At 42.4% G+C, this 26401-nt stretch overlaps 2 protein-coding genes across 4 annotated transcripts; one reads left to right on the top strand and one right to left on the bottom strand.

The window, feature by feature from the left end:
• Positions 1–778: 778 nt before the first annotated feature.
• Positions 779–7433, bottom strand: LOC135914313 (steroid receptor RNA activator 1-like). Its single transcript, XM_065447103.2, has 6 exons — positions 7382–7433; positions 6871–7047; positions 3391–3590; positions 1984–2092; positions 1225–1295; positions 779–1159 (listed from the first exon to the last, which is right to left on the bottom strand). The coding sequence occupies exons 1-6, from the start codon at positions 7398–7400 to the stop codon at positions 1067–1069; spliced, it is 669 nt and encodes a 222-aa protein (XP_065303175.2). The 5' UTR covers positions 7401–7433; the 3' UTR covers positions 779–1066.
• A 263-nt stretch (positions 7434–7696) lies between these two features.
• LOC135914315 (F-box only protein 8-like) lies at positions 7697–26300 on the top strand. 3 transcript variants are annotated; one of them, XM_070535577.1, is made up of 8 exons: positions 7925–8206; positions 8273–8350; positions 9769–9898; positions 12690–12816; positions 13343–13461; positions 16526–16710; positions 16849–16943; positions 25148–25437. In XM_070535577.1, exons 1-8 carry the CDS (start codon positions 8200–8202, stop codon positions 25196–25198), a joined length of 792 nt encoding a protein of 263 aa, XP_070391678.1. In that variant the 5' UTR covers positions 7925–8199; the 3' UTR covers positions 25199–25437. The 3 variants fall into 3 exon arrangements, with proteins under 3 accessions (XP_065303177.1, XP_070391678.1, XP_065303178.2); XM_065447105.2 differs by lacking the exons at positions 7925–8206; positions 16849–16943 and adding an exon at positions 7697–7859 and having other exon boundaries at positions 25148–26300; XM_065447106.2 differs by lacking the exon at positions 16849–16943 and having other exon boundaries at positions 7949–8206; positions 25148–26300.
• Positions 26301–26401: the final 101 nt, after the last annotated feature.

Here is a 26401-nt window from a genome sequence, read left to right as displayed (position 1 = left end):
AGTTCCGATGTCAAATAGGAGGTGCCATACTATCCATAAATCGGTGATGCCATTCCAATTTTCCATTTTCGTCATTTCTTTCACTTGCAAAAGCTCTGTTCTCATTGCAAATGACGAATACGTTATTACAGAAGCCTAATCTTTAAATCTAACTTGACTTATTTTCCTTCAGTGTCTCTTTAGAGTTTGCAAATTAAGATTCCCAATGGTCACTGATGTGGTATAATTTTATGCTAATCTGTGGACCATCTGCCAGTTGTACGCAACATTGTTGTGTGTTACACACATGCATGTCTCATTCTTGTGTTGTTTCCCAGTATATACTTTCATTTTTTTTTGTTTATACCCATCCCTTGCTTTAATTATCTACTCCTTTTTACCCATTATGCCCCTCCCCCTTCCTCTCTTTTCTATTCTTTATTTACTGTCCTCCTTCTATGTGCCTTTTTCCTTCCAGGGCAGGCAGGTGCTGTGGTCCTGGTGACTGTTGCCAGCTAGCTCTTTCTTGCTATGATGATTTCTGTGTATACTAATAACAATTAGTGCTCTGTACATAACAGTCCCTGTCGCAAAATATTGCAAGTTAGCTTCTCCACAATACAAGCTGCCCTTTTGTCTGTAGTAGTGTGCTTTGCAGAGATCACCACTTGCAGGTAAAGTGCCATTCACAATTAATGCCATGACTGGACGTAAATTGCGAGATAAAAGGTGTAGCAACACACAACACATTGTTTGCAGCAACAGTTAAAAAAATCAGCCAAGTAAAACAACACCAAAGTGAGCTCACAAAAGCTTTTATCAAGAAAGCATATCACAAATGCTTTTCAATTCCTAAATTTTGCAGCACCCTACAACCACAACAAATGCCATTAGGCATAAGTATATGTCTGAAATTCCACTCGCATTTGAAGAGAAGGCCAGAAAATTTACCCAAATATTGCCTTCACAGAAGAAAGTTACCCACTTCCTTTTTTTTTAATGAGCATTAAATGGCCTCCTTTTAAAACAAAAGGAGTGGCCTGTTTCAGCAGGCTTTTCCACACGTCTAACACTGTTTCAGCAGAGGTCAAGTGGACTCCTGTGCTTCATTAGCAGGCTTTTCTTGTGCTGCCTGGGCTGCTAAGATAAGGTGCTTGATGCCAAGCATCCACTGACTGACCTGTAAAGAAACGTGGGGGGGGGGGTCAGCAGGCGGTATGCGACCAGCGACACTAGCAAGCTCACCTCACTTACGTAGTCCACCATTAGGGAAACATGAAGTGCATTTGCCTTCTCGTGATTTCCATTCAGAAGCTCTAAGGGAAAGAGCAAAAATACAAAATAAGATCTGTTATATACTTGCAGACAGCTTTTTGTGGCAATAAAGGCAAAGCTACAGGGACACAGCTTCCGCGCATGTGTTACTGTGCCAAGTGTCTTGACTGCAATTGATGGTGTACTTGGGTTTTTCTTTTTTGCTCTTACTTGTGGGTGTATTATCACATGTTTGTGTATTACTATTTTTTTCGACCATAATGCAAAGCACAGGTGGAAGCAAATGCTTGTCTTTACCTACAAGGGGGTGTTGCAAATAACGTGTGTGCCTGATTATGTGTGTTCTAAAACTTACAAATCGAAACGACTGCAGATAATATAACGTTGGTAAAGCTGTGTGATTTACTGATTAACCTTGCATTAATCATTAAACACTCTAATTAGGATTGATTCTTTTAATCATGAGTAATCAGCTGATGCCGCATGAGCAATAAAATGTTGGCAACAACATGCCTGCTTCATTTGTTACATGGCAAGGAAGGGAACCATAGACAGAGCAGCAATGTTACAGCTAAGGCAGCACCTGTGACCTGTGTACATGTTTCTCAGTAAAACACTTCAACATTCCACTCCAGATATCAAACAAGCTTCCAGTAAATTACAGTTATGAAGTGTGGATACTCTGTGATGAAATAGAATGGACAAATGAGTGTAGAGCTGCAGACTCACCCAGTGCTAACTCGTGCATTCGTTGTTGTACTGGTAGACTGAGCTTTCCCTCCTCCCAAACACTTTTGAATAAATCTAATCGCTTTTTTACATCATCTTGCTTTCTCTTCTGAAATTAAAAAGCCAGCATTAACAGTCTAGACCGAGTGATCTCCTAGAGTGAAAAGTGCATTGCCTCATGCTTATTATAAGTACATATACTGCATTACTATGTTTTGTCTCTCTAGCACACATCGCTAAGTGCATGTGAGAAACGGCCTGACGTACCGAACAAAATGTTTTGCTGTGCTCACAATGTCATGTCAGATTTGGCAAAACATTTATCACGCCTTACTATAAGACTTCGTTTGGCATTAACGACAGTCAAACACCTCTACATTGAAATGCTTAGGACCTCCAAAATCCTTCGTTATTCAGGTTACTTCAATCTAAAGATTGCATACCATACTGCTTGGAACAGATTGACTGATGGGCTAGTTGGTTCATTACCACAGAAAGAACAGCACTTCAAGCCGCTGTGGTTCCTCCTTTGTGTCCCGCCTTGAAGCGCTGTTCTTTCTTGGAACAGAGACAGCTAAGCATGTTCAACAAACAAAAACCTCCAATTATTGTGAATTCAAGATACACTTAGTGAAATAAGTCGCCGATTTTCTTCTACAATCTTCAACTGACGAAATGTGCGACTGCAGTCGACCTTACAGCACCAAGGTTCCCAGCAAGCTTGATGATGAAATTCGAGAGTGACGCTAAGTAGAGCTTCAGAACACCGAATGCCGCTAAGCCCTCCCTTGTTGGCTTTCGCCTCTTTCCCACTCTTGGTGGCTTCAACGATGTTGTCCGTTATCAGCTCCAATATAATCAGCTTTAGGTGGAGAACAAAAGCAAGGGGGTAGGGTTTGCAGGTACTGTATCTGCTGTGGAGTGCAGAACCTCTTGTGTGGTCTTTGTTGTGGTGTTCATGACTAGTGCTGTATGTGCTCATTCTAAAGCAGCAAATCAGCTGTCGAGGATGCCCAAGTTTCTTTGATGTAGTCAAATTCGTGGTATTTGTGTTCACTTCAGGGGCATTCACAACACATATAAAAGGTAGTGATTCAGCCAGTAAATATCGAATCCTTTGTAATAAACGTTACTTTGTTGTGGAGGAGCCCGAGTGTACATGAAGTAAAATTATAGTCTGCTTACAATGAATGCACCATTCAAAATAGTAAACACACAGCAGAGGGAAAAAACAACAACAACGACGGGCTACTTTTATCTTCACCTTTAGAGCAAGAGTACAGTTAACATAAGTGAAATAATTTTGTATTTATTATTTTTCTTTTTTTCTTTTAAGCACTGCACTCTGTTTTCTTTTGTTTTTAGCAGTGCACAAGCTGCGAGGCAGAAAAGCTGATTCACACTAACCTCCATGTTCTGTGCATACTGTGTGGCAGCTTTGTTGAGGTTGCTTAGAGTCTCCTCTTTGATGTTTTCTGGGGAACAGGCCGGGGTTGCCTTGGGACTATCATTTACCTCTTCTGCCTCCTTTCGGTCAGCCTTATCACTAGCTTCTGTGAGGTCACCTGAACGGGCTGCTTTGAAAGGCCCAGATGATGTTGCTTGTCCTGAAGAAAAAAAAGCAAACAAAATCAGGATAATACAATGCTCATGTTGTATCGTTGTCGTTTGAAGTTCATTCAAAATAGGAAAAGTACACAGGAAATAATGTACAGGACATCTGAATCCCTAGCTCAAGGTTAGTTGGGATCCATGCTAATTATTGTTTATAATCATAACGGCAATAGGACAAAGTTTAAATAAATCATATATACATAAATATTCATTTTTAAACACACGGCAGGGTATGTGTAATAGCTACAACAAGGAATTTGTATGTAGTAACTATACACTGCAAGTGAAAAAGAAAAATAGATGTGTACACCAGCGAGATTAAAAGCCCATGCAGATAATAGTAGTGAATAATAATGGGATTTCACTGATATTGAAAAACATTTTGCTTGTTTTACTTCCAATGGCAAGCTGTTCCACAGGAGTGCTCCAGTGTTGTTTAACCTTCTCCTTCCATATACATTATGCATTTTTGGCAAGAGAAAATTTCCCTTAAGTGCGCTGCATGTATTGCTTCTGGAATGTAAAAAATTAGATATACTCAAAGGGCAGTTAGTGGTTATGTTATTATGAGTAAGCAGTGTAGTTTTAAAATTCGGTAATACATTGAAAGGCAGTATGTTTAAACTTTGAAATAGCAGCATTGATTTAGCATTGTAATCCGAAAAAGTCATAAATCGCAAGGCCCTTTTCTGAAGAAGAACAATAGGTTCTACATGCGAAACGAACGTGTTACCCTAAGATGCAATACAGTAGGATAAATGGCTATGGAATATCCTAAAGTAGATTGCTCTCAGAGTGGTAGTGTCGAAGTTATAACAGCATTTGTACAGCAGAAAACAAGCCTTGCTCAACTCTTTACACAGCAATGCAATGTGAGGCTTCCAATGAAGATGCTCATCTAGTGTGACACCCAAGTATTGAACTCATCTGCTCAAGTATATTATGGTTTAGAGAAAGTGAATAACATTCCCTTAGAGGAGCTTTCCATGAATAAGTAAAGAGAATATATTTAGTTTTTCTTGGTATTCAGAGTTAGTTTATTTGACACAAACCACTGGTTAACACTTCCAAGTTCATTATTAGCCACTTGAAATGTTTTGTCCGAGGAGTCTAGCGCACAAAGTAAAACAGTGTCGTCTGCATACATCACAGCAGAGAAGTTTTCTAAGGCATCAGGAAGATTGTTTACAAATAAAGAAAAATATAGTGGCCCCAGTACCGAGCCTTGTGGGACCTCTGTAACAATGTCAGAAACTTCAGATCTAGTATCTGCAATGGCAACTAGTTGTTTGCTGTTATTGAGATAACCCGCCGTGGTTGCTCAGTGGCTATGGTGTTGGGCTGCTGAGCACAAGGTCGCGGGATCGAATCCCGGCCACGGCGGCCGCATTTCGATGGGGGCGAAATGCGAAAACACCCGTGTACTTAGATTTAGGTGCACGTTAAAGAACCCCAGGTAGTCAAAATTTCCGGAGTCCTCCACTACGGCGTGCCTCATAATCAGAAAGTGGTTTTGGCACGTAAAACCCCATAATTAAATTAATTAATTATTGAGATAGCTAGGGAAAAATTGAAAAGTTAGACCTCGAAAACCATAGCATTCTAACTTATTTAGCAGTATGTCATGATCTACAGTGTCAAAGGCTTTTCGCACATCTACGAATATGCCTAGGACACTTTTGTTGTTGTTCAAATGAGAATTTATGTAATCAGACAAAGCTAATACTGCTGTGTTTGTGGATCTATTAGCTCTAAAACCATGCTGGCAATAAGACAAAATGGAGTCACGTTCAAGAAATGAAGTGATCTGTGGGGTGATAAGTTTTCCAAAGATGGTGTTTAAGCAACTTAAGAAATATTGGACGGTAGTTCTATAACAAATTATGGTCGCCATTTTCATAAACTGGAATAACCTTACCGATATTTAATAAGTCTGGATAGGTTGCAGTATAGAAAGAGATATTGAATATTTTTTCTAATGGCTTGCACAGTATATCAATGCAATGCTTTAAGGCCACTGTGGATATTCCATCATGACCAGTAGAATGTCTGAATGGCATGGTGTTAACTACGGACACTATCTCCTCCGCTGTAATGTCCACAAAACAAAACGAGTTTGTTGTCCTTTCCAGGTAAGTAATAGATGAAACAAGAGGTACAGTATTAGATATTGCTTGACCAATCGTACAGAAGTAAGAGTTAAATGACGATACTAAGGGTTCCATAGATTTTGGTTGGTAACAACTTTATTTGTAGTCCTGCAGAGCTTTCGCCAACGGGGTCTTAGGTCTTCCACATGGGGACGTCGAGGTGTTGCCTCGCCACTGCCTCGCGGGCCTGCTGGACAGCATTCCATAGATATTCCGAAGATTTTCAAGTCTGGCATTGTATATTCTATAACCGATGGTTTATATACAGAGTTGATAATGTGCCACGTAGCCTTTGAATTACCGGAATTACGGACTATTAAATTTGTGTAATACTCTTTTTTACGAATATGCATAGCGCTAGTTACTATATTCGAGCCATATGAAATTTTTGTTCATAGTATTTGTTACCCCTATGTGACTTTGGTATGCAAAAAGTCTTTATCTTTAATTAATTTTAGCAGTCCTTTCTTCATCCAAGGACAGATACAGGGCTCTGCTCCAAGGATTACGATCTCATAATTAGCGCAAGTAAATATGCTTGGAAAAACCAAGAGGAATCAAGGACAGTATTATTTTGCTTGCCCTCTAAGGTAAGTAACCATTCATGTCACGTAACAGGAGAATCGGTACGGACTATAAAAGTGCAAGGCTAGCTCGCCCACACTGCTGTTCAAGTCCGTAATATTAGTGCCATGGGATGATTGCTGAACTTATTATTATCACCACTGGAAGAACTGAGCCAGCTCCAGAACACGGTAATTACTGGAGGTACTAGCAAATAGGCAGCTCGATCACCTCGGAAGCGATTGAAACCAAATGACGTGCGTGGGATTTGCAGTACTTTCGTTGAAGGAGGGAGGTCTTGCTATTTATTACAGTTGTTAAAACGCGCCTTTGACCGATTTATTTAACAGGCCCTTTATTGTTTGATGAATGAGCTTAGTTAATGTAAGTGCAAATGGTCAGAAACTGTTGCAGGGACAGCTTCTGCGAATGACTAGCAAGACGAGCACAAAGGATTATGTCTTGGCTTTATTCTCACTTGCCCTTATTCTCGCGCAGTGTTGAATGAATGGATAGCAGTTTCATGTCAGGACGGTAAGCAAGCCCCTTCGGAACAGACCTGAAGGAGGCGGCGCTGTGCCAGTCGCAGACGGTGCATTCTGAGGCTTTATACCATCCTGGGGAAAGGGTACCCTCTTGTTCAAAAAGTTCCTCTTGGGCGCCGCTGCGGCGGGCGTGCCTTGGACGTCAGTGTAGGCGAACACTGGAGGATCGTTCCACGCCTTGTCATCATTCCCTAATTAGTGTCCAGAAAACGAATGTTAGTGCTGCGACGAGGCGTTGCAAAAACTTTAAAGCTTAATAACATCTTCGGGCGCGTTGCTGCTTAGAGTTGTCCGATGTGAAGTACGACACCTCTAGAAACAGCTGGTTTCGCGTCAGCGTGGAACTTCCACGCGTACCGTTTGATATAACTCTAAGAATGCCATCGATACGCGAGTACTAGCAATAAGAAAGTCTGTCACGGCTTTTAGAGAACATAACGTTTGATATCGTATAACGAACAAGGCTCAAACGAACGGAAGAAACAAATGAACTGCGTAGAACGCGAAAATGAAACAAGACATTACCTGGCCTGAGCGCCGCCATGTTTGTTGTGGCACGTGCATCCCGTACATGTTCCTGTATTTAGGTGTTTACGTAAAAATTTAAGTAAATAAAATATGCTGTACTTGTTAATTTAACTACCAAATGGCTTGGCAGTTCATTAATTTTATTAAAATATGCACATAACGTTGAATTTACTTTCATGCCAAAATATGAACTAGTCAAATTGTAATTTTATTACATAAATAATAATTTAACATCAACATAACTAAAATGTAAGTATTATAAGCGCATATAAAGTGTTATTTCATCAGCGAGAATTACTTTCCTAAGTGGCCGCAACGCCAGCGACTCCTCGCGAGTCCTTCAGTTCCCCTCCGTAATGATCGGCTTCAAAATTTAGTTCTCTGCTATGGAAAGAAAGCCTGATTAGTATTATCACCGATTTGTCCACCCTTTATCACGAATGTGCAGAGAAACTTCAACAAAACTTGTCCTCTGGTGAGTGCCCGCGGTCTCTTGACCCGCGTCAAATCAGGGGGAAACGCGGGTACGTCGAGTGCTCGTCCCTGGTCATGACTGCATCTGCTTTGCTCATATGACAGCTTTCTTTTTTTCTTTTTTTTTTTAGGAACTCGCGATCACACGTATAAATGCATTTGCACGGCTTCCGCGCGAGAAGTGCTTTTTCGTGAGCCGTCAGTGTACATTGCGCTAGGTTCGCGGCCTGAATTAAGGCATATTATGCGTTCTACTTGGTTTAGTATGGCCGCATTTAAACATCCGCGTTCAGTCTGATAGCTGATCCTCTGCGCGGTTTGACGGCGAAAAGTGCTTTCTCATGCATCGTAAGTGCCTGCCTGGGCTGTCTGAGCGGCATGATCGTTAACGCATGCCATGCGTTCCACTTTTAGGTGAGCGTTTGTCGATGGGACAAGTGCTCAAGAAAGTGAAAGAAAACGGTGAAGGTAACGAGGATGATAACACCGAAGGCAAGTCCGTTTCCTTTTCCCGCAACGCGCATGTTTATTAATCTTTGAGGTTTATGACGCCCAATTTCAGTGGTGGAACAGCGAATCCTGCATTAATAATCCAACAACTGTCCGAGTAAGCACTGTTTCGAACCTAGTTTCGCATACTGCCAACGATTACACCACACCTAGAAAGCAGTGGTGGTATCGCTGTTTACACGTCCAAAGGGCGTCCGGCAATGTGCGCGCAGCGCATTTTAGCATGTGTTTGCTCTTGTTCAGGAAAGTGGGGCACTTGGTGTGTTGAACTTTGGACAGTAAACGCAGCATCAATGGTTGATCGAGCCTGCGAAGTTGCTTGGTTACATGATAGAATTAATGCACGCGCGTTTTCCTTTGTACTGCTTGAACAGGCCGCTTGTGCAGACTTCTTCATGGGTATTTAAGCAAACATGGCAGAGTTATTAACTGTTGACACATGCAAGCCCCATCTCAATTTAAAAGCTAGAGGAGTGCCTGTTTCTATGGTGGTTTACTGCATCTTGTGGTTCCATAGTGTCAGTATTCAATAACTGCAAAATGCAGTGTTATTGTTTTAAACAGAAACTATAAGCCTCAGTGCTGCTTGATGTGATTTTAATACCTTGTTTCCACTGATGCTTTAACACAGAGTTTCCTGTTGAGTGGCATGATGCTCTACTTGATTTTTGAGTGCTTCATCTGTTAGCTGCTGACTGCATCTTTTTAGTCGCAACATCATTCCCAATATTTTTTTTTTACTGATAACTGCTACCATGAAGACGAGCACCTTTATTGCACATCAAATAGCACTAACATCACACTGGTTTCAAACATCTTTTGAAATGTTGCTGCCAGTCTTTGAATGAGATCAAACCTCTTAGCCTTGATTCTCCTATTCTCAGAACTTGCAGAGTTTTTTGTGATCAATGGCTGTGTGAATGCTTGTAGCAGTTTCCATCCTTTTCTTTCTCCTCATGTATATGGTGTACCGTTCGTTTCCCTTGCTCCCACCTTTCTACCCCCCCCCCCCCTTTTTTGCCCAAAGCATAGGGCAGAAAACAGCCCAAATGCTCACTCGCGGTTCAACTCGTGCACTCTCTTGTGCACGAGTTTGTGGGTTCGATTCCGGCTCCAGTTGCTGCATTGCAATTGGGCTAGAATGCGAAAAGGCTCTTGCACTGTGCAAATTAGGTGCATGTTAGAATTGGGTGAATTCATTCGGAGCCCTTCACTATGGTGGCTTCATAACCTGCTGTGCAGCTTTTAATGTAAATAACCCACAATTCACTTTTTATCTGACTCCTGTTTGTTGTCCTTTTGAAACCCAGGAGTTTTGATTTGTGTTTGTGAATTGATATTCAGCAGGCTGAGCATGCCCAGGAACAAGTACTGAAACCTTATTCATGATGGTTCCATAGGCTTTCCAGATCTTGCTAGCTGGCCACCAGAGCTGAGCCTCGCAGTGCTGTCACACTTGAATGCCACCGACCTCTGCTTGGCAGCGTGTGTGTGGACCCACCTTGCCCAAGATGAAGTCCTCTGGCACAGGTGACTGGTTTTATTGATCTCTATTGAGCAGAAGTGCCATTCTTTTTTGTAGCCTTTCTTTATGAATATGCTGCGGTGGCTCAGTGGCTTCAGGATTCTGCTGCTGAGCATGAGGTTGCAGGTTCGATTCCCTTCTGTGGCGACTGCGTTTTGATAGGAGTGAAATACGAAAATGCTCATCACATACTTGGGTTTAGGTGCATGTTAAAGGATTTTTACCTGTGAGCAAGGCCCTCGTGTGGGGGCGAAAATGTCCTTTTTCATTAAATGTATAATTTGGTTGGCATAGTACCCTGGGTTTTTTTCTCCCCCTCACAATGTTAATGGGGTACTGACATGACATTTTCAACACATTATTTTTTTTTCATGACCTAAAGTATGAAATCCTTAAATCCTAGAAACAATACTGGCAAGCATCAGAGTGTCTTATTTGATTTACTCTGATACTCATTTCTGTGAACCAGTTTTCGGGCCAAGGAGCCGGACGAGTAACAACTTCATGATGCATGTCTCGCTCTGTTCCTGTGATCAGTGCAGCGGCCTCGAGTGCAGCCAGAATAAATGTGCACAGTACTCTCGCTTCCTTTTAGTTGTGAGTGAGAGAATGGCATCACACCTAGCCTTATTGCTGTACGACATTGGCCAATTTATCTCTCTGTCATATTGTCACAATAATATAGATAATGCCAAGTCTGGTGTTCTGAAATTATCGAGAAGCATGTGGAAGAGTTTCTACTATACAACACTGAAGATCATACCTGTCGCGACGCGTATTAAAGAACCCCAGGTGGTCAAAACATAATAGAGAGTTTTAGATTAGGGGACGCAAGTGGCTTGCATACGCAAGAACTAGGGGCCACAGTACTGTGCTGACCGAGACATAGGGGTCTGCGCATGTGCTCTCGTCCCTAGTTCTTGCGTATGTAAGCTGCTTTCGTCCCCTAACCTAAAAGTCTCTAATATAGTGCCTTTCGCTATGGCGTCTCACGAAGCCCAAGTGTTGTTTTAGGACGTTGAACCTCATAAATTGCGCATCAGTTAACTGTCTGTGCACGTGGTATAGTTACAATTTTTCTTTTTTTGCTCTTTTTTTTGTGGCAGGAGCTGATTTCAGCTGTGCGTTGCAACATTAAATTTCTCGTCCTGTGTACACATTGTTGTGTGGGGTGCTTGTTTGTTGGCTTATCAGTGAGCAGTATTCTGTTGTGCTGAGACACGACCTTTGTAAAGAAGGGTTATAAAAAAAAGCCTTTCTGTGCTTAGAGGGACAAAAAAATTATTTGAGCTGCATTAGTAAATTAGTCTTCTACAATGCCGAAAAGAAGGCCACTCTTACCACGAGAGATGTTTGGTAAGCCAAAAAATATGCAATAACGAAAGACGAGTGGCGGTGCCATCTTAAGTTTTCTGCAACTGCTCGCTGTGATGTCATAGATTTATACTGTCTGCTTGGCCTAGTGAAATCTTCATCAACAAAAATTAACCACATTGTGTATTCTAAATCAGCCAAACACTAAACTTAGTAAGTTTCAAAAGCTTTTGCTGAACTACAAAGCCAAATGTGAAAAAAAAAAGAATACAGTACTTTGAAATTTGTGATGTCACATTGACATACCGGCCTTTGGGTTTCAGCGCAACGTTAGGAAAACTGGAACTTTGACTTTCAATTTCTCTTCTAATAATCAGCCTATTACTACTAAATCAATGAAGGCAGAGTTCTTGAAGAACACTTTATCAATGGGAAATGATTTGCCGTTTCTCTTTAGTGCACATTTTAAGTGGCACTGCAACACTTTTTAAACACGGTAAGAAAGCATTCACAATTTTTAGGCAACATTGCCATGATCATACAAGCCAGGTATTATTCCACTGCAAGCAGCAGGGAGCTCACAACCTCGCATGAAAGATTGCTCACTCTCTGCTGTGGTGTTCGAAGGCCCCACTATTATGTGCTGTCTATGATACCATAGACGTGCATGAAAATCCACAAACGCCAGCCATCAGGCAGTTAGTTATCCATGATCTTGAGTCACTCCTGAACAAAACTCAAGGGCATGCGCACTCGAGTACCAGTCTTTCAGAAAAGGGAGAAGCAGCAGTTGTTAATGTGTCCCGCACATCCTGGTAATGCTATTTTGTCATTTTTCAGCACCTTTGTCAGATGCCAACCTTGAACGGTTACAGCAAGTGCACCACGAAAAAAAGAAAAAAAAGTAAAGATGAAGCAATAGACAGGGCATTGCCATCCACGTTGCCCCAGCTGAGAGAACATAATAGGGAGTTTCAAAAATAGCCATCCAAGTGCCTTTGTGCTCCAAAAGTCTCACACCCAGCTTGCGTTTCTTTGTATACCTGACTTGTTGCTTTGTTTCCCTGGCATGAAGATTTGTGACCCCCTCTAGGGGCCAGAAAACTTTGAAGGGTGCTTGAGAACCCGAGCCACCCCATAGTCAGCACCTGTGGCTGGAGTAGTTGTTATATTAACTTTACAGATGCATTCACATTGGCCTGGTCAGTGCTCTACATATGTTTTGACAGTTTCTGAGGGTACCGTGGATCATGTGCCTGCCAGGGTCAGTCTTTAGTCCAGTGAAGTATCCATATTTGTCCACTGAATGGCACATGAATGTGCTTTGAAGTTCTGTAGAAGTAGAATGCTGTGTCTTGAATCTGCACGGTTTGGCTACACAGCTACACATGTGAAAGTAATGAACCCTATGAATTCTCCCCTAGCAAAAAGCACCATAGTATGGTAGGTCTTGGGTAACATTGTCGCCCACATTCTATGCAGTTTGTGCATCAGCCAGTGGGGCTACACCAGCATCTATGGTATGCCCAAGGAGCCTGGCTTCTCTTATCGGCGGCTCTACTTGCAGCTCGACGAGGGAACAATCACATTCAATGCAGACGCAGAGCTGGTGAGATGAACCTCCAACCGCAGGTCCTATTTTTCAGAATGTGTTGCCACGCTGTAATGACTATGAAGAACCAAACATTGCCAAATGTGTGAGCTAAAAGTTTAACTTCTTACTGGGTGAACTTGTGTCCATAAAAACAGGTAACACTCGAATCACATTGACAGCAGCGAGCACAGTCATCCAGCCGCTGAACCTGAAACCATAATTTCAAAAATACTGTTGTAGCCAGTAATTGTTCCTTGCTTTCTTAACATGGATTACCTTGCAGACAGTGCAGTGCAGCCTACTTTTTGTTGGTAGTGACCTGTCTTACAACATCCGCATGCTCAGAAGTCACAAAAGGCAACTGTGCATGTTGAGCACATCCTTTAATTTGAGCATTGTTTAGTTTGGGCACATTTTTGATGCCCCATCAGGTTGAAATTACAGAAATGACAGCTTCTGATGGTGCATTTATATTAATATAGTCCTTGGCTAGATACATTGCTCAGCTTGTTCACACTAATTACTCGGTGCAACTTTGCAGGGAATGCAATACTTCATTTCTCAACGGCTCGTGAAAGATGTCCCCATTGAGATTGCCAGGTTCCTGCACAACACCAAGCGACTCAACTCTCGCCAAACTCGGCTGTACTTGGAGTCAAGGTAGGCAGTGATTTACCTGATGTTTGAGTTGGTGAATGAGCGTGTGTGTGCGTTTGAAACAGGTTCTCAGGATTCTTTGTAGATATGGTACAGAAAAGCACGTTGGAAGATTTGGGGTTAAAGGTTCCTATATTGCAGACAGGCAAGACACCCTATATTCTGTTTTATACTTGGCAGGCAAAGATGTGGAAGCTATGCAAGTAGTGCATTCATGAAAGTCTCACGCCATGCTTTTCACAGTGCAGCTGCTTTTTATCTGCGACACTTTCTATGTGGAATAACTGCATCATGTGTTACAGCTCCAACCTGTGGATGAAAGGTTACGTCAAATCACGTATGAGGGTTGTACCATAAGTAAGGCAAAAGTTGGCATAACTATTTTCATCTGACACACATTGTTAAAATTCTACATCCTTGTAGAGCATCATCATCAGCCTGGTTATGCCCACTGCAGGGCAAAGGCCTCTTCCATACTTCACCAACTACCCCGGTCATGTACTAATTGTGGCCATGCCGTCCCTGCAAACTTCTTAATCTCATCCGCCCACCTAACTTTCTGCCACCCCCTGCTACGTTTCCCTTCTCTTGAAATTCAGTCCGTAACCTTTAATGACCATCGGCTATCTTCTCTCCTCATTACATGTCCCGCCCACACCCATTTCTTTTTCTTGATTTCAACTAAGATGTCATTAGCTCGCGTTTGTTCCCTCACCCAATCTGCTCTTTTCTTATCTCTTAACATTACACCCATCATTCTCCTTTCCATTGTAGAGTCATTGTACTCTTTTTTAATAGAAAGATACATGTACTGTACTGCTCAATGTAGTCTCCATCACAAGAGATGCATTGGTGCCATTGTTGAACCCAATGCTTGGTCACGTTCCAGAAAGTCAAGGAGAATGATACCCTTGTCATCCTAAAGCACAGTTGTCATTACTTTCTGTACTAATCGCTGGCTCTTGGACTTATGCCTTGGAGAATAAGTATGATGCCATTCCATGGATTGTTTTTCAATTCTGGATGATAAAGATACACCCACGTTGATCTCCCGTAACCAGATTAGAGAAAAATCTGCCTTTGTTGGCTTCAAATGCTTCTAGCTAGCCAGAGCAGACCTTCACTCTTTTCTCTTTCAAATCAGGCGTTAACTGTCAAGGTACCCACTTTGGACATACGTACTTTGATTTTCTATGTCTTCTGCCTTTTTTGTGGCACTGTCATCACAGCTCAATTGTACAGCATAGCTCACAGATCGTGACTCTTTTTTCTGCATGAATCAGTTCATCTACTCAGTGACGGTTCGTGTTGATGGTCTCCCACTGCGTGGTTTGTCTTCAACGGTAGTTTTCGCTACTTTAAACTTTTCCTTCATCTCTGCACGCTACTCTTGTCAATGGTGCCATCTCCGTAAACATTCAGTAGCCTTCTGTGAATGTCAGACAGCCTGCACCCCTCCTTGGTCAAAAACTCAATGACAGCCCTTTGCTTCTGCTTGGATTCCATTAGTTACCTACACTGAAAGAGAAAAGTTATTTTGATATATTATCGAGAAAGGTTTACTCTACAAACATGTAGATTAGAAAAAGGTACGCCATGAAATAGAAAAATTACGCCATCTTTTTAATTCCTTTGGGACAACCCTTGTATCATTTTGTACGCCTTTGTGCATCCCGTATGCGACACACTATGTTTAGGCTGCAAGCGCAAGTGGTGTACTATGGCCATTGGTTGCAGAAACATGTCTCTCTACTCATTTGGTGGTAAGTTCAGATCCACCACGCTTTTCGTGGATAAGTTACATTATATTTCACAACATAAAAGTATAAGATGTTACATTTAGTTACATGAGGCGTACACCTATATCTTTTGTTCATATCTGATGCACTATTTCTTGATCATAAATCCGAGCAGCGAGGGGTGTCTTTCTAGCCTTTGTATCATCACCTAATCTGTATGAAATGGAATGTAGTGGATGTTAAGTAGAGTAACAGCTTGACACAAGCATTGGACCTCATACAGTTGAAACTCGATTTAACGAAGTGATGACCACGCTCAAATTATTTCGTTAAATCGGGAAGTTCATAAAATCGAGAAAGGAATTTTTCGGTACTTCAAAGTCTAATATTGTAATGCAGTGACATGCAAAAGCTACCGCGGCATTGTATTTGCCGCTAATCTAGTCATCTGTCGCATAAACCATGGAACAACGAAAGCAACCACTGCCACCCCTACCAAGGCGGTGTAGAGTCCACTGTTCTGTGCGCATGTGCAGCATGCAGCCTCATCAAAATAAAGCTAGGACCGGGACTAGGACACCTAGATGTTTTAATGCGATAGCTTTAAAGTACACGCTTGAAGAAAATCTCGTCTGTGTCAAAATTAGAGAGAAATCACTGCCTTATTTTACTCATTTATTTAAGGAAAAACTTTATTAAATTGAGTTCGGCCAACTTAGCTTCGTTAATTTGGGTTGATGATAACATTGAACGCTACGGGTACCTGCCGGGAAATGGAAATTCTTTTTGTTAGACCGGGAACTGTAAAATCAGGTTTTGTTAGTATCAAGTTTTAACTGTGTTAAGATGCTGGCACTATTCCATAAACATAGGGGAAGAAGGTAATAAATGGGAACTTGGGGAGCATCAACTAGGTATTGAAATGTGAAATATCTGATAGACGAAGCAACTTGGCAACGCTTTTGCCAACACTTATTTTACTGCTGGTGTTGACTTTCTTTATCACAACACTGAGCTGCATTTGATCCTCATTATCTTCATCATGGTATCTGTGGTCAAAACATTTGTTGTGTATGGGAGCTGTCTTTAAGGTTTCGGAAACCCGTTGATGAGAAAGAGCCTGGCAGTAGTAGCATTTTATCTTCACTAACACACTATTGTAGACTCAGAGTAAAAAGTGCAAATGAAAGATTGTAGAGAAATGACACGTAGGAAGGATTAAGCAGGAGTATATCAAAGCCCTCTTATTGAGCAAATCGTTATCAATGCACCACACTAGTAGTTCACTAGCAGAGTTTGGTAGCAGTTGTGCAATGCTGTGGCTGCAGGCGGCAGGTCCTGGACCACCTGGTGGAGCTCCAAAACTTTGAGAACCAGCACTTGCCGGAGGCACTGCGGCGCTTCTTCCAAAGCCTTCAGGCACCTAACACACAGAACAGCTACCTCAGGACACTGCTGGAGAAATTCTCACTACGCTTCTGCAAGTGCAACCCTCACTTGGGCCTTAGCTCAGGTGAGTTTGCATATAGGGTGGTCTGATTCCACAGGGAGCTCTTAACCCTTTCTGTAATGCTGACAAGTGTAGTTGTCACCAGAATTTGTATTTATGTAGCCGATGATGAGTAAAGTCTTCATGATTTCCTGTTTCCAGAAATCTCTCAGAAATTTGGTACGCTTATCGTCATTCCCTACAGTACAGAAAGGATTAACACCTTCTGTGCCGCACTATTATCCCAAATTGTGAGCGTAAGTGGACACATTATTTCTAAAAACCTCACTTGCCAACATGCTTTACCTCCTCAGAAAGAATAAATTCACTTCTGCTTGTGTTTTCTCATGGATTATGTGCTGCCATCTATCGAAAGCTCAACTAAGAACTGAGACAAAGCTAGGCTCATCCATGGCGTTGCTAAAAAATGCAAAGTACTGCTGGCGAGCTGAGCTTGTCTTTGGCTGTTCTTAACAGAAACTTATGGAAGAAGCTAAATCGTCCAAAGCACAGAAGGTTTTAATATGGCATACATAATGATAATGCCTCAGGAAGAACTGAATTAAAGGCAAACTGCAGTGGAATGTTAATTCGGTAAATTGATTATAAATCAGTAGTATATATACTATCGAGCAATCTTGGCCAAGCTTCAGGCCTTGTAATTGTCAAAATTGTTTAGCAGCCTTTAAATAGCACATAAGCAGGCAACACATGTACCTGGTGTCTCGCAGATATAAGGCAAATCCAAGCACATCATTTCTGGGATTCTGTTGTGAACGCACTGCGTTCATGGCGTTTTACAACAACCTAACGTCAGCCAGTCTTGCCAGCATCATTGCCATCGCCATCACAAGATAGCAACAGAACAAGTCTCCACATAGCATGATGATGGTGTGCAGCTTTGTTTTTGATTATGAAAGCTAATTAAATATATTGACAGGACGGTTATGAGGGTGTAATGTGAACATTTAAGCACTACCTCTCGTGCTTGAATGTTCACCTGAATGAAGAATACTTTGTAGACAGTGATTAAGTGCTGTCAGAGAGTGATGACAGTGGACATTAAGTGTAATTAAATTTCCATTCTGTGAGTGTAATCTTTTTTTGATTGCCTGGATCACAGGCATGCAAAATTTTTGTTGTTAAAAAATCGGGTGCGTATCAGGTTTCTAATTTGTTTGGTATCTGTAACGCAGTTGTGGGAATGTCGCACAAGTTGTGCCAATCTGCACCGACTGGAATTTGTTGCTCAATGTGGTCCCGAGGGGGTCCTTTTTACGTAAATTGTGCCACTGCTGTGCTATGACGTTGTTTTGGTGGTGTGAAAATGGGGAAGCTGCTATGCAATAGAATACAAAGTGTGGTGCTGCTGCATTCATTGGCCACATTCTTTCGCAACGTTAAGCCAGTGGGACTGCCGTTGTGACGGCTGACAGAATCGAATTTATTTCTGTTTTTTATGTGCCACCCATGAGTTGGGCTAAAAGAGTTGCGCGGCCATGCTGGCTTTGCGACTGCATGCTCAATGCAGTAGCTTTACGCATTGAGGGCTGATGCATGATGGCCCTCTGTTGGCAAAAAGCTAATCATTGCCCACTGCACTTTCGTGTTGCTTGCAACTTTATTCGTTACACTGTATGATTTTCGTTCAAGAGAATTTGAGGTCGTTGAATTTAGCATTGCGCATTATAACCACACACAAGGTGATCGTGTGCTAGGCTGCGGTTCATTCTCTTTGTTAACTATTTATTTGGTAGAGCTTCTAGTAAAAAAACTACGGCAGAACTCATTTTACAATGACTGTTGACAGTAATTTGATTAGCATTTGAGCAACGTAGCGACACACTGTATTTCTGATGTCATTCTGGGCATTCCAGCAATTAATGTTCTATACTATGTCACCATGGACGGGACAAAATGAATGCGTTGGTTAGGAACACATTGGTGTGGGAGAGCACAAGACTCTGCTTGATGAACTGAAACATAATGTGTACAACCGTGGAGGAATTGATCTTCTCACAAGGACGAGTGGTGAAGTTTGCCAAATATAATGGCAACTTCATCAATTACATAACGCAGTAGATAGCCTCATTAGATATGGAGTCAAGCCTATGCTGTGATGAGCTGCTTATCAATATGCATGTTTATCCTCACATGGTCGTGCCTCATAATCAGAAAGTGGTTTTGGCCTTGTAAAACCCCATAATTTTAATCCTCACATGGTAGAAGTAGAGGCTCCGGTAAAGCAATCGGTGGCGCATCTCTGCAAGGCTGAATGTGCCCGTAGCTTGTATCCTCCTCCTCTTCCTGAAGTGACGTTTATTTGACATGTGTAAGGGTCCTTCTGAGACTTCCGTTTCTTCGGCTATATGCAAAATATTCCGGTATCGTCCCACTTTGCTATGGCACTCAACTGCCAAGGTCGCCCATGAGCATGGCGGCATGACGACGACTGCACGATGGAGACGCATTCATGACAATGAAACAACGAAGAAGGAATGACATCGATGGAATGGCAAAGATGGTATGATGATGACGACGACATGATGCGAATGAGGTACCAATTTTTAAATGATTACGATTGTATAATGACATGACAATGACGACATGATGAAAATGGGATGACGATGAGTGTGTAATGACAAGTGTGTGATGACAATGACAAGATGGCAACTGGATGACAACGATGGCACGACCACAATGGCATGATGACTGCTGTATGACATTGGATGCCATTGTATGACATTGGATTCGTGACTGTCTGACGATAGGCATTACAACGGCAGAAGTCGTGGGGCGCCTTTTTCATTTTGGGGTGCTGTTCTCGTCGTGACGATTGCATTCATGAGACTGACGTAATGTGCAGCTTTTGTCACTGTCGGGCCTGAATCGTCCATGCTGTCGCTTTCCGTGTCGTCTTCATCACTGTTGCTAGTCGACACTTTGGAAACGACAGAGTTGCAACAACGATGGCGAAAAGTCAAACCTCGTAGCCGACATTTCTTTGTGTTCGCAGCAGCGCTGCCGAGCAACTTCTTTGCATTCCAAATGCCACACACCGTAGTCAAAAGCAGATCCCTGTCGCATGCCATCGCCGACTTCTTCGCGTAACGTTTGATAGCATGAACAATGTCTAATTTTTCTTCTATGCTGAGCACCCGGCGTCTTTTTTTTATCCTAGCTTCAGCATGATGCGAGTCCCTGTTTGCACGATGCCACAATGCTCTCTGGCACGGCGCTGAAATGTTGTTGACGTTGATGTGGCTTCACGCGCAAACGCATAGGGTGCTTGGAGGCCATTGTTCTTATCTCTGAGGCTTGTTGTTCTGCTGGGCTGCCCGATGGAGGCAACACACTGCCGTGTTTGCACGACGAAAAGTGGAAACACTACATGTTAACCGATACGTGCGCAATAAGCTGGTACGGTTTATGCAGATACAAAACACATTATGTTCAATGACCGCTCAGTCGGGGATTTAACTTTACTGCTTTTAAAACGAAACTACTGTTTAAGTGGGTACGGTTTAACGAGGTTTAATTGTATGACGAAAATCAGATGGCGAAGCAGGAGTGATGACAATGGAACGACCATGATGACATCCCGATGGCGGTATGACAATGAATGCCTGACAATTGTAAGAGAATAATGATAAAAAATGATAAAATTGTATAAAAAGATATGACAAGGTGACGACATGTGATCATAGTTCGGGCCAGGCATACATCGTTCACTTGCACCCGTTCGCCCTGGCAAACTCGACCTCAGCTTCAATAAGCGCGATGGACGGAGTGCTTATGCACATCTCTTTTTCTTTAGCTATCGCAAGCGTCTCCCATATTTCTCGCTCCGTTTTTGTTTTTGATGTACCAATGACTGTGATGCTTTCTAGTAGCAGAGAGCATTTGCATTGTTTGCAGTGTGCAGCCAAGTTGCTAGATGCTGTCAGAAGCTGGCACGTGTATTTGTGCTCCTGTAACCTATCATTTAGACAACGTCCAGTTCGCCCAATGTATACTTTCCCGCAATCTAGTGGGATCTGGTAAACCACTGAAGTAGCACATTCCACGTACTTTTTCATGTGCTTAGTCTGACAGACCGTAGCACTAGGTAGGCCCTCTTTGGATCCTGCGTTCACCCTCTTGCACATGCCTTTTAGTATTTTCGGAGCGTCCTGTCCTTTACTCAAAATCGTCAGTGTAAAACTAAGCGCAATATAACCATGAACAGTAAAACCTCCTTAATTTGGATTTCACGGCACCGAAAAAATGTCAGAATTAACTGAATGTTGAATCAACACGTTTTTATTTACTGCATGAATCAGCATATCCTGTTTCTATGTCATCTTGTGACTGATTAGTGCTTGCAGCAGCGAAGGCCTCGCGACTTCCTTCACAGGGTGGCCACGGCACGCGTCTTCATCTGAGATGCTTTTCACTACCACTCGCACATGCTGATTATTTTTTTCGCCAGTGTCGCCAGGTCGCAGCCCATCGCAATGTAGGCAGTGCTCTTCATCCTCGACAGCTTCGCACTGAGTAAAAATGAAACTACTGTTTGCCGCAACCGTTGTGAACGAAACCACGCTTGCTGTCGACGCGATCATGGATGGCGACTATACGGTGTTGAAGGCATGCGGCCTACGTGCGCACTGAGTCAAAGTGAAATTATTGTTTGCCACAACCGCCACGGACAAAACCGCAGCCGCTATCAATGTGATCTTGTATGACAACTACGCCAATGCTGTTAAACGCAGCGGTAAATGCAAGAAGAAGGCTTTGAAGGAACGAATAAGCACGAGACGTTTTGGCGTTGCTGTCATTCACGTACGATTTCCACTGATCACTATGGCGATGCGAAATCTGCCGCATCGTTCTGGTTTACGATAACGTCGTTTTTTGCTCTTTTGCTTCGCACATTTGCGGCGCTCCGCGCTCGCCGAGCTCCGAGATATGCCCACATTAACCGGTGTGCGGCCAAATACGTCCGAATTAACGAGAATTTAATTGCAGTAAATAATGCATACACCTGCCGGGACCAGAGGACGAGCTTGAATTATCCCAATTTCCGAATTAACGAGGGTTAAATTTTCTCATTGGTCTTACTGTATAATACAAAATTGGAATGTGCAGCAAATCAAACCTACGAAGTGGTCCTTCCTCAACGGTACATTAAAAACAAAAGTAATTTCAGCTGCACCAGTAAATTACCTATCTAAATAACAAGAGAGCACCTCTTACTGTGAAAGGAGGCTTGGTAAGCCAGAAAAGATGCAAAAAACAAAAGACAGGTGGCGACTCTGCATTGGAGTTCCCACCCCAGCATGTTGTGATGTCAGGCCTTGATAACTATTCATTGGTGAAGTTGCACTACACTTCATCCCTAGAAAGTGGAAGCCTGTACTTGGCAAATTTCAGGAACTTTTACTGTATGCCTAAATATGAAAAAGTACTTTGAAATCTGTGACATCAAGCCGGTGCTGGTGTTTAAGCAAAAAATTTAATAATGGTAATTGTGACCTTCATTTGCTCTTCTAATAATTTTTTTATTACTGTGACATTGAAAAATATTGTGTTTTTAAAGAGTATTTAATTGGCCAAAAATTTTTTTTTCTCCTTATAATACCCCTTTAATATTATTTGTGTGGTTTCGTGTAGCTGGTAGCATGCGATTGTTCTCGCCGCTGCCATCATGGCGTTCTGCAGTGAATCACTCATTTTCCCCTTGGTTCTTATGAGGAAATGATTATGTAAATAAAGAGAATGCTAAATTATATGTAGTTTTTCTGTGTGTGCTTTTGTGAAAACCTTACACCTACTCAAAGCACAGCAGTAGGTACTCCATAAGTAGGTTTGGCCAGCTCCAATGTCTGCTTCGAAACGCTGATGGGTATTGCCACTACTGAAAATGTTAGTTTTCTACTTTGAACCAGAAAAAGTGGGTGCACATTTGACTCGGGGGCATGTTAGAATTGGGCAAATACTGTCAAATGAATCAGTGATGTGTTTCATAGTTTTTTCCTGCTTCTTGTTTAATTTGAACCTCTGTAGAATTGGGAAAACTATGTCAGTGCTATCACTGTCGAATTAATGGAAGTCGAGTGTGTTACTTTCTCAGTTTGTTTTGAATTGATAACTTTTTTGTCTCTTTCATGGGGTTTCATGGTCGTTCGTCTTGTAACCACTTACCTATGCAAACCTGTCATTGGACGAGAGACGTGGGGAGAGTGGAAGAATCTAAAAAGGGTGTTGTGGAGCGTAAAGGAGCGAGGAGAGGGAATTGTAGTGGTGGATGCGAGAAAGGCAGCCCCTAGTGTCAGCTGGTTTTGCCTCACTTGGAATCGATGCGGAGCAAGGAGATAAGCCAAAAAGACGAGGGCTGAACATGCTAGATCCAGTCGGCATCAGCTGGTGTTCGTAACTCAGCGTTGAGTGATGATGTCAACGAAGCTGGAGTTGACAAGCCGACAGAGAAGAAGCACAGAGAACTGGACATGCCAGCTGTTTTTCTTTCTTCCATTGCAGCAACGAAATTTTTTCAGCTGTTGGTAACCATGCTAGGATTGTTTGGTGCTTGCTTCGATGTCATTGGTGCGAAATCCTTGCATGACTTCTCCATATAGACCCTTTTCACGGCAATCCTGCGGGCGCCGCAATCTCTCAAGCCATTGCCAAAAGTTCAACATCCAGTCACCATCTACGATATACGCTGAAACAGAGCTTTGCTGAGCCGCACTGGGGCATCATGCCCATCCATTGAGAACTCAGAGGCAACTGAGGCAAGCAACGGACGAGTCAACACGGAGCTCATTACGCCTTATCCAAATGACGCGAGCAGCGTTTATGGTGCTTGTATTAGAAGCGAGGCTAAAGATATTTTCCAAGCTGTCCAAACTTTTGGTTTGTGAATTGATTTAAATCAAGGTCAGTGTATTTTACTCTTCATTTTTTATTTGGCTACCACTTTGAAGCAGCGGCTTGTCATGTTTCTGACTCTGTAAAGTTTCTCGGTGCAGGCACTATCTGATTGTGTATTTGTGATTGTGTAATTGTGTACATTTGTTCTTGCTGTGCATGAGGCTTGAAAAGTAGATGTTTTGTACTTTTGAATAGGTTGTAACAAAGATATATTATCAGTAGTTACTCACTTACTCTGTGGACTATTATGAGACCTTCAGCTTCGAACATTCGTGCATTGTCGATGTAGTCGCCGTCACCCATACTTCGGCACATTATATCAAGTGTGTGCCCACTCACTTATTCTCAATATGTTAGCATTAGAATGGGCATAAGCTTACATGTGAGTTGTGATGGATATGCGTAGATACCCTGCTTTCTTTCTTTGAAAGTTAGTGAGGCAACGCTGGCGGATGAGTGAATTTTTTAATCCTTGACGAAAGCCGTGCATCGCAAAAGGCTGGCAAGACAGTCAGTCCTTATGTAGCCGCGGTACATGGACTTGGTCATGCAGATTCATTCCATTCCTTGATATGCCACTCATTATTTTTGCAGCCAACTGCTGCGCACGTCCTCCGTCTATCATACCACATTTTGCAGCATGAATGGATCACAGTGCGCCAGTGAACACTCACTTGCATTTTCAACAGCTGATGGCACAGTATACCAAGGCAGAAGCGGTAATTGTTTCGTATTCCTGCAGCTTTCACTGAGGCAATGGGCAGCGTGCCTCCAAAAGCTCCATCTCATTTCTTTAGAGCAAACTGCTGCGTGAAAAGGTTCTATATGTTGTGTTGGTGTCATGCCAGCTAGTGTCACCCGCAGTCTTCCTGAGCATAAAAAAAACAGACTGGAGACATTGCTGTACTGGAGCGAAATGTTGCCGCTGCGCTACCAAAACACAAAGGAGGTCCTCTTGCAGGCTTGTGCTATGGGACCTCCTTCTGTATAATCACATATCCATGTTATTTGTACACATTGTATGAATAAATGATTGATTGGTTGATTCGAGCAACAAGCATTAAGGGAGTAGCAACTGCAACAAACGGAAGCCCACAGAGGTCACAATGCCATCGTGCCCATATTAGAAAAGGATGAGAGGCTATGATGGGGACATTCAGTTTTTTATCAACGTGCTTCGCAATAGCAATTTGCGTCAGTGGTAGACAGATCAAACAATTGTGTTGCGCGTAGTATGTGTGGCTGCTTGTGGTCACCCATACTTATTTATTTTTTTTCTAGTCATCAAACTCCATTTTTGCATTCATATTTGTAATCGCATTATAATGGATGTTCATGCAAGTGTTGTAGCACAGCTTTTATGTTGTGGCATGCCCCGTTTTACTGTTTTCTCTGTGTTTAACTTTTGTGTGCTGCATTGTCATTGTTAAGATGTGATAGGCAACTCTAGCTCACAAATGTGGTTGTTATTATTGACAATATGTCTGTAATAAATTTAGTACTAATTTGTTTACTTTTATTCATTTTTTCCCCACTATCCATGCAGACATGGTGTACATCCTGTGCTTCTCACTCATCATGCTCTCAGTTGACCTAAGCAGTCCCCACATCAAGAACAAGATGTCCAAGCGCGAGTTTATTCGAAATGTTCGTCAGGCTGTGCACCGAGCAGATGATGAGCTTTATGGACACCTGTACGACGATGTATACCTGCGAGGACATGTTGCCCCAAACTCCGAGGACTGAAGGCCGTCCAGGGACAAAAATTTAGTTGTGTTATCTCCTGTCTTTCCCCCACCCTTCTCATGTGTCTTGAAATTCACCTTTGGTCTCATCCGCCTTATTGTCTTTGTTGCACAGCCATGCCTTGGCTGTGTTTGTGGTTGTGACACATACCAGTAGCATCATTTCATATTGTTTTCAGTAGTTGTGTGATGGCCTCGTCTTTAAGTGCAGGAGTTAAGTGCATGTCAGTGTTTTGGTCTCATCAGGTAGTGTTTGTCTCTAGGCCCACTGGCCAAGATCAAAGTGTTGTGTCAACTCCAGTTTACCTGACACCACCACATAACTAACGCTTTTCTGCTCAGTACTCACACAAAATGCTCTGCAACTGGAAGTAATGCCAACCACATGCTTGCATCGAGCATTTTTATGTGAACATTCATTTAATGTACTAACATTTTCTGGAACCATAGTTGTTAGTAGTCACAACTTGCATTGCTCACCACAAGTGCTTGCTCAGGTACTACTAGCAAAGCACCTGCCAAAAAAAAAAAAATGAAATGGGGAGGGGCATGTTGGCTTTTAAGTAATAACTTAGTTGTTTAGTGTGGCTAGCACAGGGCAGTGTGGGCCAGTTGCGGACAAAGGCAATATCTGCAAGATACCACCCTATATTTACAAATGAAGACATGCTTTCAAAGAAAAAAAAAGCCCTGGACTACTTTAACGCTAACACATATGCGGTATCTTCAGACACGCAACATAGAGCAATTTTGTGGCCAACCCTGGGCTGCCCTCTTCACTTACAAACCTTGCTTATTTGCCACATGGCAGTTGCGGTAGAGTGCGCTTTTGCAGATTGTGCATGAAAGAGCTAGTCATACTGCTGTAGTGAACTGAACTTGCTAGTCTAGAGCAGGTGCATCTATTATTTATTGGACATTGTTCTCTCACATGAATAAAGCTTGTTCATTGAACACGTTGGTTGTGCTTTTAATCACCCTTTCACAAACTTGAAAATGAAGGCATTTATAAAACGTGCTCTTGTGACCAACCCATCAAAACATGGACAACACAC

The sequence above is a fragment of the Dermacentor albipictus genome, chromosome 3 (genome assembly GCF_038994185.2).
Source record: "Dermacentor albipictus isolate Rhodes 1998 colony chromosome 3, USDA_Dalb.pri_finalv2, whole genome shotgun sequence".
Classification (NCBI taxonomy): Eukaryota; Metazoa; Arthropoda; class Arachnida; order Ixodida; family Ixodidae; genus Dermacentor; species Dermacentor albipictus.
This window is presented reverse-complemented; position numbering and strand designations above follow the sequence as displayed.

What these genes read in the sequence shown, in the direction of transcription:
- LOC135914315 (XM_065447106.2), top strand. An exon ending in TCAATGCAGACGCAGAGCTG is followed by an intron (nt 12,817 to 13,342) that starts GTGAGATGAACC and finishes GCAACTTTGCAG; the next exon opens with GGAATGCAATACTTCATTTC. An exon ending in TCACTTGGGCCTTAGCTCAG is followed by an intron (nt 16,711 to 25,147) that starts GTGAGTTTGCAT and finishes CTATCCATGCAG; the next exon opens with ACATGGTGTACATCCTGTGC.
- LOC135914313 (XM_065447103.2), bottom strand. An exon ending in AGTATGCACAGAACATGGAG is followed by an intron (nt 2,093 to 3,390) that starts GTTAGTGTGAAT and finishes TTTTAATTTCAG; the next exon opens with AAGAGAAAGCAAGATGATGT. An exon ending in AATGCACGAGTTAGCACTGG is followed by an intron (nt 1,296 to 1,983) that starts GTGAGTCTGCAG and finishes TCTTTCCCTTAG; the next exon opens with AGCTTCTGAATGGAAATCAC.